Source organism: Urocampus carinirostris, chromosome 8 (genome assembly GCF_059441175.1).
Source record: "Urocampus carinirostris isolate Australia breed hairy pipefish chromosome 8, RoL_Ucar_1.0, whole genome shotgun sequence".
NCBI lineage: Eukaryota > Metazoa > Chordata > Actinopteri > Syngnathiformes > Syngnathidae > Urocampus > Urocampus carinirostris.
Window position 1 is genome coordinate 37,733,117 of NC_142356.1, and position 14,208 is coordinate 37,747,324.

A 14,208-nucleotide genomic window follows, 5' to 3' on the forward strand; every position below is an offset into this window, starting at 1 on the left:
TTTCACAGCCTGGCATCACAGTCGAAGCTGGAGGCAAAATAATCTGCACTGGTCAAAAGACTGAGTAAACCTAGCTTTAGTTTCTGCTAGTTTGGTGTTAAAATGTCGTCGTGTTGCGTGTTCGTGTGCCAAAATCGGAGAAAAAACTAGTGATCATAAATCGAGTTTTTCTCAGCGGACACTCGTGATCAAAGAAAAAGAAGACAATTGTGGTTAAATGCATTAAAACGAAAATATTGGACAGAGGCACTCATGGTTTTATTGTCGAGGTCCACATTTCATATCAGGTAAGAGAAAGTAAGCGTTTGGTTGTTGCTATTGAGTCCATAATACTTAAAATATCGGCAAAATATCTCGTTATTTTGGCAGCACGGCGGCGCAGTGGTTAGCGCATGTGCGGCACAGTTCTGAGGTCTTGGGAACCTCCGGTGTGGGTTCAAATCCAGCAACCGGACTTCCTGTGCGGAGTTTGTATGTTCTCCCCGTGCCTGCGTGGGTTTCCTCCGGGCACTCCGGTTTCCTCCCTTCCTGTTTGCCTATCATTTTTAGCTTCTGTCAGGGGTGGGCACATAGATTTGGCCCTCTCCTCTGCCTGGCAGGTTGAATGCGACAGCTGGCTAGGTAGAGAGTTGTTAAAGGTATGCCTGTCAGTCACAAGCCCAGGCATAAACTTAGAAAGTGGCAGAGAATACTGCGTGTGAGAGAAGGACTTCGCTATCTACATAGAGAAACTCTGCTTCGAGGAAATTGGTGGAGGAGTGAAGTATCGACCCCAGGTAGTAGTGATCCAATTACTTGCTTAGTATTAATAATATCGATATTTGGATTGATCCGGGAATTGTTTAGATGTACCGCTCTACTTTAAATTGAAATATACTTACTTGGGAAAAATATGCTCTTCTACCAAGTCAATGTTTTTCTACCTCTAAACTAGTCACTTTTAAATGCTGAAGACACAAACCCAAAGTGCGCACAATTTTTTTTTTATTAAAGACAATGCTTGAAAGTAACAGTGCAAGGTATCTTTTAACAAAATGGATCTTTGAGAGTGCAAATGTTAACATTTTATACAACCTAAACATCAAAATACCACTATTTAACTCATTATTTCCACCACTACTTTTTCGTTAATAAAGATTTCCAAGAATGAAATTTTGGCAGTTTTATTTTCGAAAAAAAAGACACGCCCTTTATTTTATAGATCAATGTGTACAACAGAAAGACATTTCCGGTCCTGGTCTTATTGTGGGATTAAATCAATAGCACTCTAATGGACATTACAGCTTTCAAGTATAAAGCGTCTGTGCTGTCTCATTGCTTCCCATCTTAACCAGAACCACACATTTTTTTGGCATCATGCCTGACTAAACTATCATTCATTTTAAGGTATTCTTAATAGTTATCTCAACTTTTAAATCCTGGGTTAAAGCTTTAATGTTGCTTTAACTCAGGGGTCGGGAATCTTTTTGACCCAAAGAGCCATTATAGAAAAATATTATTTTATTTTTTGAGGGAGCCATACCATATATTTTAAGACCAAATTCAGCAAAACCACTCTCTTGACTTAAACTATTTTTTCTTGTTTCTCTGTGTGACGCTAGATTAGGGGTCTCCATTGTGGTGCCCGTGAACCTTTTCTGAAAATATTAATATTTTTGATGGTTGACTGAGTCTATTTAACCTTACCTCCAATAATTTAACTCGTAATAATATAGTACCAACATGAAATGCATATCAAACTGGGTAACCTTTGCGCTAGTTAATAACAAAGAAGTAGCTCTCTGCTTAAAAAAAGGTTGTAGACCCCTGCTCTAGATGATTTGATAAAATTTATGAAACAATGCCAGAGCCTGTTTCCCATACCAACATTTATAACACTTTAAACTTGTCTCCCTTCATTAGTTACTTCAGATAATTGAGGCTCATTTTGACCTTCATTTCTCTCTCAAATAATGTCAAAATAAGGTGCAAGCAGAGTTCTCTTGGGAATATGTCGCAAAACAAAAAGGTTTTGGATGTATTTCCCTTCAGCGCAGTGGGCGTGTTTGAGAGAGAGGAGCGTGCTGTGTTGTATGGCTCCCCCCACCTCTACCGCTCACCCAATGATATTGTTCTAAATGCTTGGCCAGTGTTTGTTGCGTGTTTTTTTATCATAATGTGTTTGAACATACATGATTTAATGGGCTTCCATATTAAGGATTATTTCGCGATGTACAACCAAAACAGCGCCTACTGGTGTGACACTTTGACGGTAAATTGTAGGTAAAACCGTGCCATTTATATACTGGACTGAACAGTAGGTCTTTTAAGAAGAGCTTCGACTACGCATGCACCAAACCAGACATTGAATTCACCAGAATTAGTACGCTCCGAAGAATTTGCACAGGTAGCATTTTATCACCGAGCCATATGTACTCCTGAAAAGAGCGATGTGTGACTCGTGAGCCATAGGTTCCTGACCCCTGCTCTACCTCTTGGGTAGGTAAGCGGTATCTTACATGCCTTTCTACATTTTACGAGAACACTTTTGTGCTGGGAAGTCAAAAAACAAATCTTTCATGCAATGCCTGGTCACGATGACACAACAAATGCATAAATACAATATAATAATACACAACGTTATTTACAACCAAAATTTCTTCACGTCATTTCAAGGTTGAGAGCAGAGGTGGAAAGTTAAGTTGACAGTGTTTTGAAACTACTCAAAACCAAGCGGATACCAACAACTCAAGGTTAGGATGTCAAAAACATTAAAGTGAATTATGATCCATCAATTGACTAATTTAGTCAATTATGTGACACACTTCCCTTTTTCTGGAGCCAAGTCTATTTGCCCATGTGTGAAGTGTTGTGTATGAAATATTAATGTTTTGAACGTTGATTAAAATTAACTTCTGATCCAGTTTTTTCAGCTGACTTTTGCCCCCATTGGCAATCAACCCACTCATGTATCTTAACATCAATTCCCACGTCTGCTAAAATCTTGCTTGTCAACTTATTTCATTTGATTTGACTTATTTTGCTTTTCGTTTAAAATACGACTTTTTTCTGCCTACCTTACAAACGGCATGCGACGCCAATGGCGTTCGGCAAAATGGAAAGCGGCGCCAATGGTGTCGAGTATCAAACATAATTGATCATTTTAGCACTTGGTTCAAGTGGTCGGGGCACTGAGGAAAACTGCGAGCTGCTCTTTTCCACAATGCATGCGCTCTAATCACAAAATTCACCAGTGGCGTCAGAAAGCAATTATGACAGCCTCCAAGAGAAGAAATTAGAAAATGACTTTGCCAACATTATTCATATAATGCATAACAGTAGCAAAACGGGGAGTATGACAGTTCTTTATTCAATATTTACTTAGGACTCACGATATTTAAACCTTTTCAAGTCCTCAACTAATACAATGGAACTGAACAGCAGTGAAAGTTATCCATCAAAAATGTTGCACTAAGAGGTCACTAGGGTTTCGCTTAATCATCAAGGAATGCTGATAAGCGAATGGAATTTGGTCCGATATTGGGCAACCATCAATGACAAAACAAAAAGACACGTGGGTGTTGCAGTCTGGCACTGTTCTCCACAGTATGGGAACCCCGGCGCCTTCTACTCAAAATATACACTTCCTACGCAACGCAGCCCTCATTTGGGTTTCCTTTCGGCGCCGTAGTAAATAGGTGCTTGTCTTTGTAATCGCAATATGACTCTCTTAATAAATACCATCTTGAATTGTCACGTGATCTAAAAACATGTGACATAAACAACACGGAGCAGAGCTAAAAGCGGCTTCGGGTGTGTGGGGGCTGTTCTGCAGCCAAAAGGTGTTGACCACATATTCCCAGCGTGGTGTACTTCGGGCTTTAGGTGAACCTTTTTCTTAGTTCATTGAATGTCATTTCCTTTAGCCAATGTTTACAAAATCTCGCATGCACATTGGTTTCTGTGATTACTGGCGCTGAATTTGGACATGAGGCAGAATCAAGCTCTAAAAGGAGAAATATGATGAGTAGATCTTCTAGTGCAGGGGCCTCCAACCTTTTTGAAGCAGAGAGCTACTTTATTGTTACTAATTAGCTCGAAGCCTACCCAGTTTGATATGCATTTCTAAAATAACAACTTATGTTATTACTATAGCTTTACTATCGTATTACCAGGTGAACTCATTTACTAACGATGATTACATACGTCAATTATCCATACCAATTTGCCATTGACAGTTTAGGCGTCATTCCTCTAAATATTAAATGGTAAATATTGTGTAAATTATAACCTTTATCTTCTTTGTTTTCTTTTATCCTCACTGCTAAATGTGATACTGGAGTACCACGTCCAATTTGGTTGTCACAATATGTTCAACCCATTTTGTAACAATGACAATAAAGATATATTCTATTCTATTTTCTACTTAACATAGCTAGCAACGAGTTAACAAAGCTGGCGGCGAGGGAGTTGAATACGACAATGAACTCGTATCCAATTGATGGATCATCCATTTTGAATTCAGTGCCAGTGACTCGAGTTAGTTATTTCAATTTTCAAAATGAGTTGTCTGCGGCTGCACCGACTCGCTACAACGGGTCAGGTGTATCGACATTTCGTTCTGTGTACATTGTTACAAAGAATGACAATACAAAGGAAATTATTATTATTATTATTATTATTAACTCGCCCAGCAGTGGATGATACTTATTGGAAGTAGGATTAAATAGACTCAGCCAACCACGAAAACAATTCAATGTCTAAAAAAAATAACAATGACCTAGTACTGCTGAGATATTTTCTGAACAGGTCCACGGCACCTCAGCTGTCCTTAGGATGCACCCTGCTGTCTGCGACACCATGTTGGAGACCCCTTTTCCAGTAGAGCAGACTAGTGGAATTTTTGCTGTACCGGAAAAGCATCTTGAGAAATGGAACGATTAGGTACAAAAGCGTCATAAAAATTACAAGAAGGTTTGACAAGCTCCTTGTAGTCATTATAAGAATATTTGACATAAATAATGAAACCAAAACAAAAATCTTCAAACATGCCCATAGGACAAGTGAAGTGGGTTTCTACACACTCTGTGCTCTTCCACAATAAGTATTTTACACGGTTATAATACAGTTTTCAAAAATAAAGAATAAATAAAAATATTGGGGGGAACGCGATTTTCTTAACTTTACCTGTATGATTTGTAGTCATCTAGTTTCGTCAGCTATGTAAAATTGTTTTGAGGGATTCCAATGACTTTGAACACACACACACAGACAAGAGCAATGAAATGGGCATCTGTGTTTTGTTTTTACAACAGTCCCAGTAAACGCATTAAGTTGTGTCAGCTTGGAATATCACAGCGTGGCTCAAATGGACCAATTAATCTGATATTTTTGAGTACTTGGATGGATAACTGTGACATAATTTCGTTATGCTGTTATTGATCTGATCATTATCGTGCAGCAACAATTAGTCTGAACAAGTCCTATGTGACAAGTTAAACGGCGCTGTCAGGATAAGCAGAACAGGTAACAAAAACTAATTTGAAACGTGGGTTTAGGTCTGAAGGCGAGGAGGAGGCAGTCCGGCTCCTTCTGCTGGGCTCACTTGCGTTTGCTTTTGGTGTCCGTGGTCTGAAAGACGCTGGACGCCGACATGAGGTTCTCGATGTACTGACCCAGTACTTGGTTCTCCGACTTCAACTTTAAATTCTCTTCCTTCACCGCATCCACCCGAGCTGACAGATCTACAGCAAACCGATTAAAGGGGGTTAGTTGTGTCTTTCAAGGTTCGTACACCCTTTTCAAGGCCAAATTTAAGTACTTTTAAGGACAATGTTTCCAGTACCTGTGTTGATCAAAAGAACTTTTTTCTTAATTGACTTTAATGACTAAAATAAAGTCACCATCTCGCTGCTAGCACATACTTTGCTCTATTTCGAAATGGTCTTATCGAGGATCTACGGTCTTTTAGTGTTTTGTGTCGATGTGCTGCTATAAACTGACATGAATTCTGCCAATCTGCTTCAATTGGGTTTCTACAACTTGAGGCAAGTTGAAATCAAGACTTTTAATGCCTTTCAAAATGAAGACCAAGTCGACCAAAAAAAAAAAAAAAAAAAAAACCTATAACAAAACAAAGCAAAAAATTAGAGGCAATTTTAATCAAATCTTTATTTTATTTTTCAAATAACATTTTGGTCCAGTTGAAGACACTGAATCTCTAATGCCCCCAATAAGCAGGCCTTGCATAGCTGCATGGCCGCTATTGGTGTGTGAGAGTGTTAATAGGTAAGTGTGAAGTACATTGTAAAGCGCTTTGGGAGGTCTTCATTGACTTGAAAAGCGCTATATAAATGCAGACCATTTACCATTTACCATAGCATTCTCAAATTTTACACATGAAAAACAAACAAAATGGATGTTTTCATCATGGATTCTCAGTCATAATTGGAAGATAACTACTGATTCCAACAACCTCTTCTGCTAAATTTATTAAGTGCTTTTTCATGATGCAGGACTTTTACTCAATCTTTTTAGTTCAAACAAAAATTTATTAATGTGTTCACATTTTTTAGCCTGAAGGCCTTACTATTAGAAAAATGAAATTTTAAGACTCGTTAAGGATCTGCAGGATCCCTGTTCAAAAATGTACACGCAGCTTGGCTACATCAAAAACACATAAAGCGTTCTATAGGTGTTTGGGGCATAATTGAGTTCAATACAGAAGACAAAAAAGTACTGTATGTACCGTATTTTCCGTACTATAAGGCGCACCTAAAAGCCTTTATTTTTTTCAAAAGCTGACCATGCGCCTTATAATACAGTGCGCCTTATTTATGGATCAATATTAATTCACAAAGTCTTGCAACTAACTTACAGTCGCCGACTAGATTTTCCCCCGAACACCAAGTAGTCCCAGGTGTATGCTGGGATTTATTTACCGGCGTTTCATTGGCTAACCAATGTGTCAATCATCATTTGAATGGATCACTATTGGCTAAAGTTATTCGGAGGTCAAGGGGCGGATCCTTTTTATCATTTACAGGCTGGCATTGGCTTAAACAGCAAAACAAAGCCTGCAATTGGCCAAAAAAGATGAATGCGTATAGCACGTGGCTGACGGCATACAGAAAGCATTTTTTTTTACTATTTTGTATTTGTAAATATTTTATTCTCCTGGATTTACTAAACTCACGGATATAAGAGGACCACGGCTGCACATTATTATGAACACAACGACTTCGGTGAGCTACTCTGGCTATATATATTATCCCTGTATCTTGTTTCAGACTGAACTCGATGTTTCTGTGATAAGCGGTGCAGATAATGGATGGACTGGAGTGTCTATTTTTAAATTCAACTCAATTCCAAGTGTTTATTGTCATATGCACAGTAAAGTTGCGAGCGAAAAAGAAAATAGATACTAAGGAATGGTTGGCATTTCTTGAATCCCAAGACTTTAACCTTCCGAATGATGGAACGATGCATTTGAGTGACATCGTACGGACACCGCATCCGCACGTGTTCTCGACACGTATTTGCGTCTTTGCAAGCTTTGGGAATGTTAAGGGGGTAATAAGTTTGAACAATCTGACTGTTTTGTCGACGTTCCCATTGTAGCGCCTTATAATCCGGTGCGTCTTATGTATGTCAAAAATAGGACCAAAAACTATTTTTTCGGGGTGCGCCCTATAACCCGGTGCGCCTTATAGTGCGGAAAATATGGTACTAAAAAAAGGAAAATGAAATTTGGACTCATTTTAATGATATTGACTGCTCCGTAGCAGAATGCATTCAAATTTTCAATGGTAGAGTAACACGGCAATGGCAACATTTTCAAACACTTCACCCAAAATTCAAGCATTTTTCTGGACTTGAAAACGACATTAAAAGTCAAGCATTTTAAAGGATTTCATGCATCTGTACAAACCCTGGTCTTTTCAGCAGGAATTGAGTGAGCTCAAAATATATAATCTCTGGGGGGTTAGGGGTGGGGTCCTCACTTGAAAAGAGAATGGCGTTACAGCCTTAATTGCAGTAAGACAACTTAGCTTACTAGCTAACTGCCTTTTGAGCCAAGGCACACTTTTTTCACATTGAAAAATGTCAGCCAAATGTGATTAATAAGTTTTTTATTTTCATGTTCTTTTTGTCGCACTTAAATTATCATGTTGAAAGAGATATTCTTAACATTTGTGGTCGCCGTGGCTGATAATATATTCAGTTTTGACTATCGGACACCTGCAAAGGAGATTGCATAAGGAGCCAGTTGTCATTTTGACTTATATTATCGTCCTTGTCGCCAATCATGTTGCTGATCTTTGATTTGCTCACTCTTAAAGGCGGATCTGCTATTTCTAACCGAGGAGATTTAAGAAAAAGAAAGGGCTTAGAGGAGATTATAGCCTATAGCTAAATTAATGTGTCATTTGTAAGCGTTTAGTAACACCCCATTTGTGGTAACAGTCAAAATGAAGATATGAGCAGATTTTAGATCACCTGTTTATTTAAATTCAAAATATACTTCAATTTGAATACATTGTCAGCCACATAGGTGGCATTTTTATTATGACTGAAAAGTAAAAGTAGTTTTATCCCTCCACTTGCAAAATGGCGAGCCAACAGAATCATACCCCACCCACCTCAAATTTATAATAAATTGTTAAGTATGTCTTTATGAAAGACTTCCATTTTATGAGTAGGTGATGTCGAGTCCCAGTCAAGTTTTGAGGTACACTTCTATTTTGAAATACATGAACTGACTTTTCTTATACTTCTTTCACAGTTAAAGGGACAGTGTGTAATATTTAGTGCCGCATGGTGGTTCAAAACAACTTTTCAGGAAAAAAAAACATTGATTTGAATTCTATGCAAAAATATCTTAACAATCATACCAATGTTAATTTTTATTTAAAAAAATCAAAGGTCAAGAAATGTAGATTTCTTTTGCACAGTGGAATCCATACCTAGGGTCGCAGCCATGTTTGCCCGGCATCCTACTACCAGGCTGTGCTCTGTGGCACTCGCTCGCACCAGATAACATGGTACCTTATAGTGGTCAATATCACACAATGGGGCTTTAATGTAATGATGAAGACGATAAATGTACTCATTATGTTATTACTCTCACTTTTTTTCTTCAATTTCATTTAATTTACATAAACTGGGTATTTACAATTATACTATATCCTAATTAAATTTTCAGGATTATGAGGAAAAAATTGTGTTGGTTTTGTTACCTTCCAGAGTATGCTGAAGTTCTAACACTTGATTTATTAACCTCGTCTTTTCTTCCAATTCCACTTGGTTCTCCATGTCCCCTAAAAAAAATACGGCGGAATAATTTCCAAGGTTAACATGACTGGATCTTGGGATTTGTGTTAATACAGAGAACACGTACCATCTATATCGCAGTTCATGATGAAGAGATCGTTCTCCGGGTTAGTATACAGGGCTGCAGCTCGGCTGTCCACTGTAACGGAAGGACGGACGGTGTCAAGCGGGGGTCAGGTGAAAAAAAATAAAAGTTCTTAGCAAGAGCCTGCAGCATGTGCGTGTCGCTTTGTGTACGTGATGGCAAAGACCCCAGCTGCACATGTTACCACTCATTTTTACACTTGGCATCAATGACAACATCACGGCCATCAACTCACAACCCTCATTTTGATGCCCGTTTACGATCCATTATTTTAACGTATTTTACAATACATTTAAGGCAACTAATCACTGTATCTTAAAATATGCAGGTTTATGATAGTTGATTTATTTTAACTTTTTAAATTATTATTTGACCACTCAGACCCTAAACAGACCTAACCAGAATAAATTGCCTTCTCTGCAAAACAAAAAACAAACAAAACAAAAAAAAACGGCAGTAACACCAGCCAGCACTAGGTGAAACAAAACCCGGTAATATTTCCACGCATTAAGCAACATAGATAACCAGAGACGATTATTCTAACAGTGATTCTCTCAAATCGTCTGTAGAACTCTCACAGCAGCTTTAGTGATGCATGCAAACATATTGTTCTCGTGGCATTCAAAATAATTGTGGCACACGTGCATTTCAAATGGTGGTCTGAGTAACATAAAATATACCAGATTTATTATACGTGAACTTAGAGCAGTTGATCGTGTTTCTGTACAACGTGGTTTGCATCCAACAGTGATCTTGACTTAGCAATTAAAATCCAACCTGTCAGGTTAATTCGAAATGTAAATAAAAAAACAAGCACTCTCAAGTGAAATTTGGGAAACAAAATCAGAGTCAGCCACTTCAACTCGATGCATAAATTGTACCTGAGAACTTATTAACATGACTCCACACCTACATACACCAGTGTTTGAAATTCAAGCTGCAGCATCGGTGTGAGTGATGGAGGCTTTAGCAGACCACACCCTTTTAGTGGCTTCTTTTGACCTTCACAGTTTTTTAGTCTGATGGTTTATTGTTATTCCATTATTTGAACTACACTTGTTCTTGATTGTGTTGTATTCAGACATAAAAGATGAGCTATCTATAGAACGTAATTAATAGGGAAGATGAAGGGGTAGGGAAAATAAGCGTCTGCTTCTGACTACCCCTTTTCGAGCATATTATGATAACATTATTTTGTTGTCGAGTCATTGTTTTTGTCTTGTTTTTATTTTAATGTTCGAAATAAAGTTTACATTCCTTAATTCTTTCTTTCTTGTAGCTGCTTCATTTATTAACGATAAATGAGAACAGCGATCATTTACCAATATAACTCAGCATTCGTAGTTTAGTGTTTTATAACCCAAGTCACCCCATTTAAAATCCAACATGTTAAGAAAGTGCTTAGTTTCTATTTTGTAATATGTATTGATATATTTTGTTGGAAGGGGGAATTTGATGAATCCCTGCATTGTATATCAATCTATGCTGCAGGCCGTAGTTCACACCGCTACGAGTTAACAACGGAAAAACGGATATATTTAAATGGACACATGAACATCTTTAGTATAGAACGACAATTCGTGGACGAGCTCAACTCAATTCCGACAAAATCTTCAATAAAATCTGGCCAAGTACGAACGTGTTCGAATGCTAGCTAAGACGGCTAACTAGCTTTTGCGGCATACTACGTAAACGCGGCACCATTCAAATAACAAATAAAAGTCAAACTACAAGGCGTGAACTTCAGGAAGATAGAAATGTTTAAATTGTTAACACGAAGCTCCAATAAAATATGGTATTGATGATAAAACACCCAATTGGTTATTTCGTACCAAGAGGATGCGTACGGCTAACATTAGGTGCGAAGCTAGTGGCTGTATATTCAAAGGGGAAAAAAGCAAGCTATTGATTGCGTTGTCACTCACCCAAATCAAAAGTGGGAAATCTCCGCAACACGGATTGTGCTTGTAAACACGGACAAAGTGACCCTTACAGTGATGCGCGTGCGCACACTCGCACTCATTGAGTGCTTCGTTGGGGACTACGGTGGAGTGGAGGGAGAAGCAATCCTCCCCAGTGCCAAGCATGTTACTTTAAAAAAGTTATTAGTCGTACTAATTCACTAATGCTTCCAAAAAGTAACCGAGTTAGTTACAGAATAACTCTATAGCATTGGTGTCGAACATGCGGCCCGTAGGCCGGATCGGGAACGCCATGGGTTTTTATCTGGCCCGCGAGACCACGCCGAGGGAGAAAAATGACTTGCAGTTTGAAATCTGTCCACTGGTTGTCGCCAAAGCCAGGGGCCATTCACAAAGCAATTAGACTCCTATTTCTTTCTATCTCTCTACCTCCCTTTCTGTCTGTCTGTCTGTCTGTCTGTCTGTCTGTCTGTCTGTCTGTCAAGTCACATTTATTTATATAGCCGTTAATCACAAAACATTCTCAAAGGACTGCACAGGATTACAATTACACAATTACTTGATCTTAAACCAACATGCGGGCAAGGAACAACTCAAAACCTCAGCGTGAGAAACCTTGAGAAGGGACCTCACAAGTGGTAATCCCCTTTTCTGTCCGTCCGTCCGCCCGTCTCTTTTTTCTCTGTCTTCCTCTTTTCTCACTTTCTATTGTTCTTTTCTCTCTTTCTATTGTTCTTTTTGCTCTTCCCTACACTCTGCCTTTTCACTTTCTCTTTTTCACTCTCAATTTCTTTTTTTCTCTTTTTTACTTATTCTTCTTTTTGTAAAGCGCTTTGGGAGGTCTTCAGTGACTTGAAAAGCGCTATATAAATGCAGACCATTACCCTCTCTCTCTCTCTCTCTCTCTCTCTCTCTCTCTCTCTCTCTCTCTCTCTCTCTCTCTCTCTCTCTCTCTCTCTCTCTCTCTCTCTCTCTGTCTCTCTCTCTCTCCCGTCTCTCTCTCTCTCTCTCTCTCTGTCTCTGTCTCTTTTCCTCTCTACCACCTCCTCTCTCTGTCTCCTTTCTTTCTCCCTCCCTGCCCCCCTTCTGACTCTCTTTCTCTCTCGTTCTCTCTGCCTGTCTGTTTGCGTGTCTATATTTCTTCTTTGCCTCTCCACTTTTTGCTCTTTCTAACTCTCTATTTCTCTATTTAGCTAATTTTCTCTCTCTTTCTCTCTATCTTTCTCTCTCACTCCGTTTCCCCTTTTTTCCCTACAGTGTGGCCCTCGATCTTAAGAGTTTGACACCTCTGCTTTTTAGTAAAAGTAGCTAGTTACCAGGAAAGGTAACTTTTTCCGTTTCAGTACTCTTAATAAAAAAGGTTGTTGACCATCAAATAATAACAGTCAGGTAATAGTGTTACAGAATCTTGTAATGTTTATGGAACCTCACGTGCAACAGATTTATCCTACACTTTAAGTGCAACAAAAACAAACAGTAAACTAAATCATAAAATAACAATCAGCCGCAAACAATATAAAGTGAGTTTGAGCGATTAAATGTTACTCTCACAACCTGAGACAACTGGTTAAGTAGACATAGACTACTGTTCTTCAATTAGTTTTTTTCACAACAAAAGTTAACTGTAAAATAATATAAAGAGGGTTTCACTCTATAGAATGAATCATTATCTCTAGTCAGACAACTGCTCAAGTAAATCTGTTATAGTAAACAGTTCAACCAGAGGTGGTATAAAAATGATATGTTAAAAATGACCGTTCTTGTACTTTTGCCTGGTATTCAAATCAATGTTTTTTTTTTGTTTTTACTGAATGGAGGTTTTATGTAGCACTAGGGGGCACTAAATATTACACTTTGTCCCTTGAATTTTAGATCTAGCACTATGTAGCAAGCCACTAATGCATATTCTGGAACATTGTAGCAGAGGTGTACAGGTCAACAATATTCTAGTCAGTATACAGTCTCTACATTGTTCTAACTGCTGTTCTGATTTTCACATTTTGGGTTAAACAAATGGTATATTCTCATTCAAAATGGAAATATTGTAATTCATAGAGAAATTACAAATAATACACGGATAGGGGTATGTGTCTGTTTCTTTTACATTTCGCGCTGGGAAAAGAATGTTAACGGAAGGAACCGAGCAATGGAGCTTTGTTTGTCTGAAAATCAGGTTTTACCGGCGATATTTACTCTACTGCCCTTGTTTTCATTTCGCAAGTTGAAAATGTCTCTGCTCAAAGTGATTGATGAACATGATCAAATGCTTTTACTAGTACACACTGTTTTTGCAGCCAGGTTCTAGATGAGATAGTAACCTTATTTTGTATGTTAGCATGTCCGCCTGATAGCTTTAAAAGGCCTTACCTGGGTCGTCTGCCAGTGAGATGTTAGTAAAAGTGTCCTCTTCCAAATGGGCCTCCATGGTCTGGCTTTCCTTGTTTTGTTGTTTTTTTTACCAAGAAATTGGTAATCTGTTTTATTTAGATCTTCCAAGAAGAATCATGTGCTCCCGATGTCTTTCCTAACTTGAATCCTCACATTGTTTTGCCCTTCCTCCACATTCACCTGCTGCCTGAATCATTTACAACGTGACGACGACTCGCCCGACCTGACGGGTGACTCCAGTTACAAGAGATGTCGTGGCAAAAGGTTTCCTTGGTAACAAGCACGAGTTGCAGAATACCTTCTTTATGTGAAAAGAATCACAGGTCAAAGTTTTAGTACTGGCAACACACAACATGGATGTTTATAAACTCGCACAATGATGCACACACTCAAGTCACATATTAACCTCGACGTGTGGGATCAAATGACTCTCATTTTGCATGATACGTTCCAAGATTAGACGCCTTTTAAAATACTAATCTGAGTCTGGTATCTATGGAG

The 14,208-nt window shown here is 38.5% G+C and overlaps 1 protein-coding gene across 1 annotated transcript; it reads right to left on the reverse strand.

The window, feature by feature from the left end:
- Positions 1–960: 960 nt before the first annotated feature.
- scoca (short coiled-coil protein a) lies at positions 961–13,896 on the reverse strand. Its single transcript, XM_088342597.1, has 4 exons — positions 13,687–13,896; positions 9,380–9,451; positions 9,219–9,299; positions 961–5,723 (listed from the first exon to the last, which is right to left on the reverse strand). Exons 1-4 carry the CDS (start codon positions 13,742–13,744, stop codon positions 5,581–5,583), a joined length of 354 nt encoding a protein of 117 aa, XP_088198723.1. The 5' UTR covers positions 13,745–13,896; the 3' UTR covers positions 961–5,580.
- Between the last annotated feature and the right edge of the window lie 312 nt (positions 13,897–14,208).

What these genes read in the sequence shown, in the direction of transcription:
- scoca (XM_088342597.1), bottom strand. Translation starts at nt 13,744, where the DNA reads ATGGAGGCCCATTTGGAAGAGGACACTTTTACTAACATCTCACTGGCA. An exon ending in CATGAACTGCGATATAGATG is followed by an intron (nt 9,300 to 9,379) that starts GTACGTGTTCTC and finishes TATTTTTTTTAG; the next exon opens with GGGACATGGAGAACCAAGTG. An exon ending in ACTTCAGCATACTCTGGAAG is followed by an intron (nt 5,724 to 9,218) that starts GTAACAAAACCA and finishes GGTTTGCTGTAG; the next exon opens with ATCTGTCAGCTCGGGTGGAT.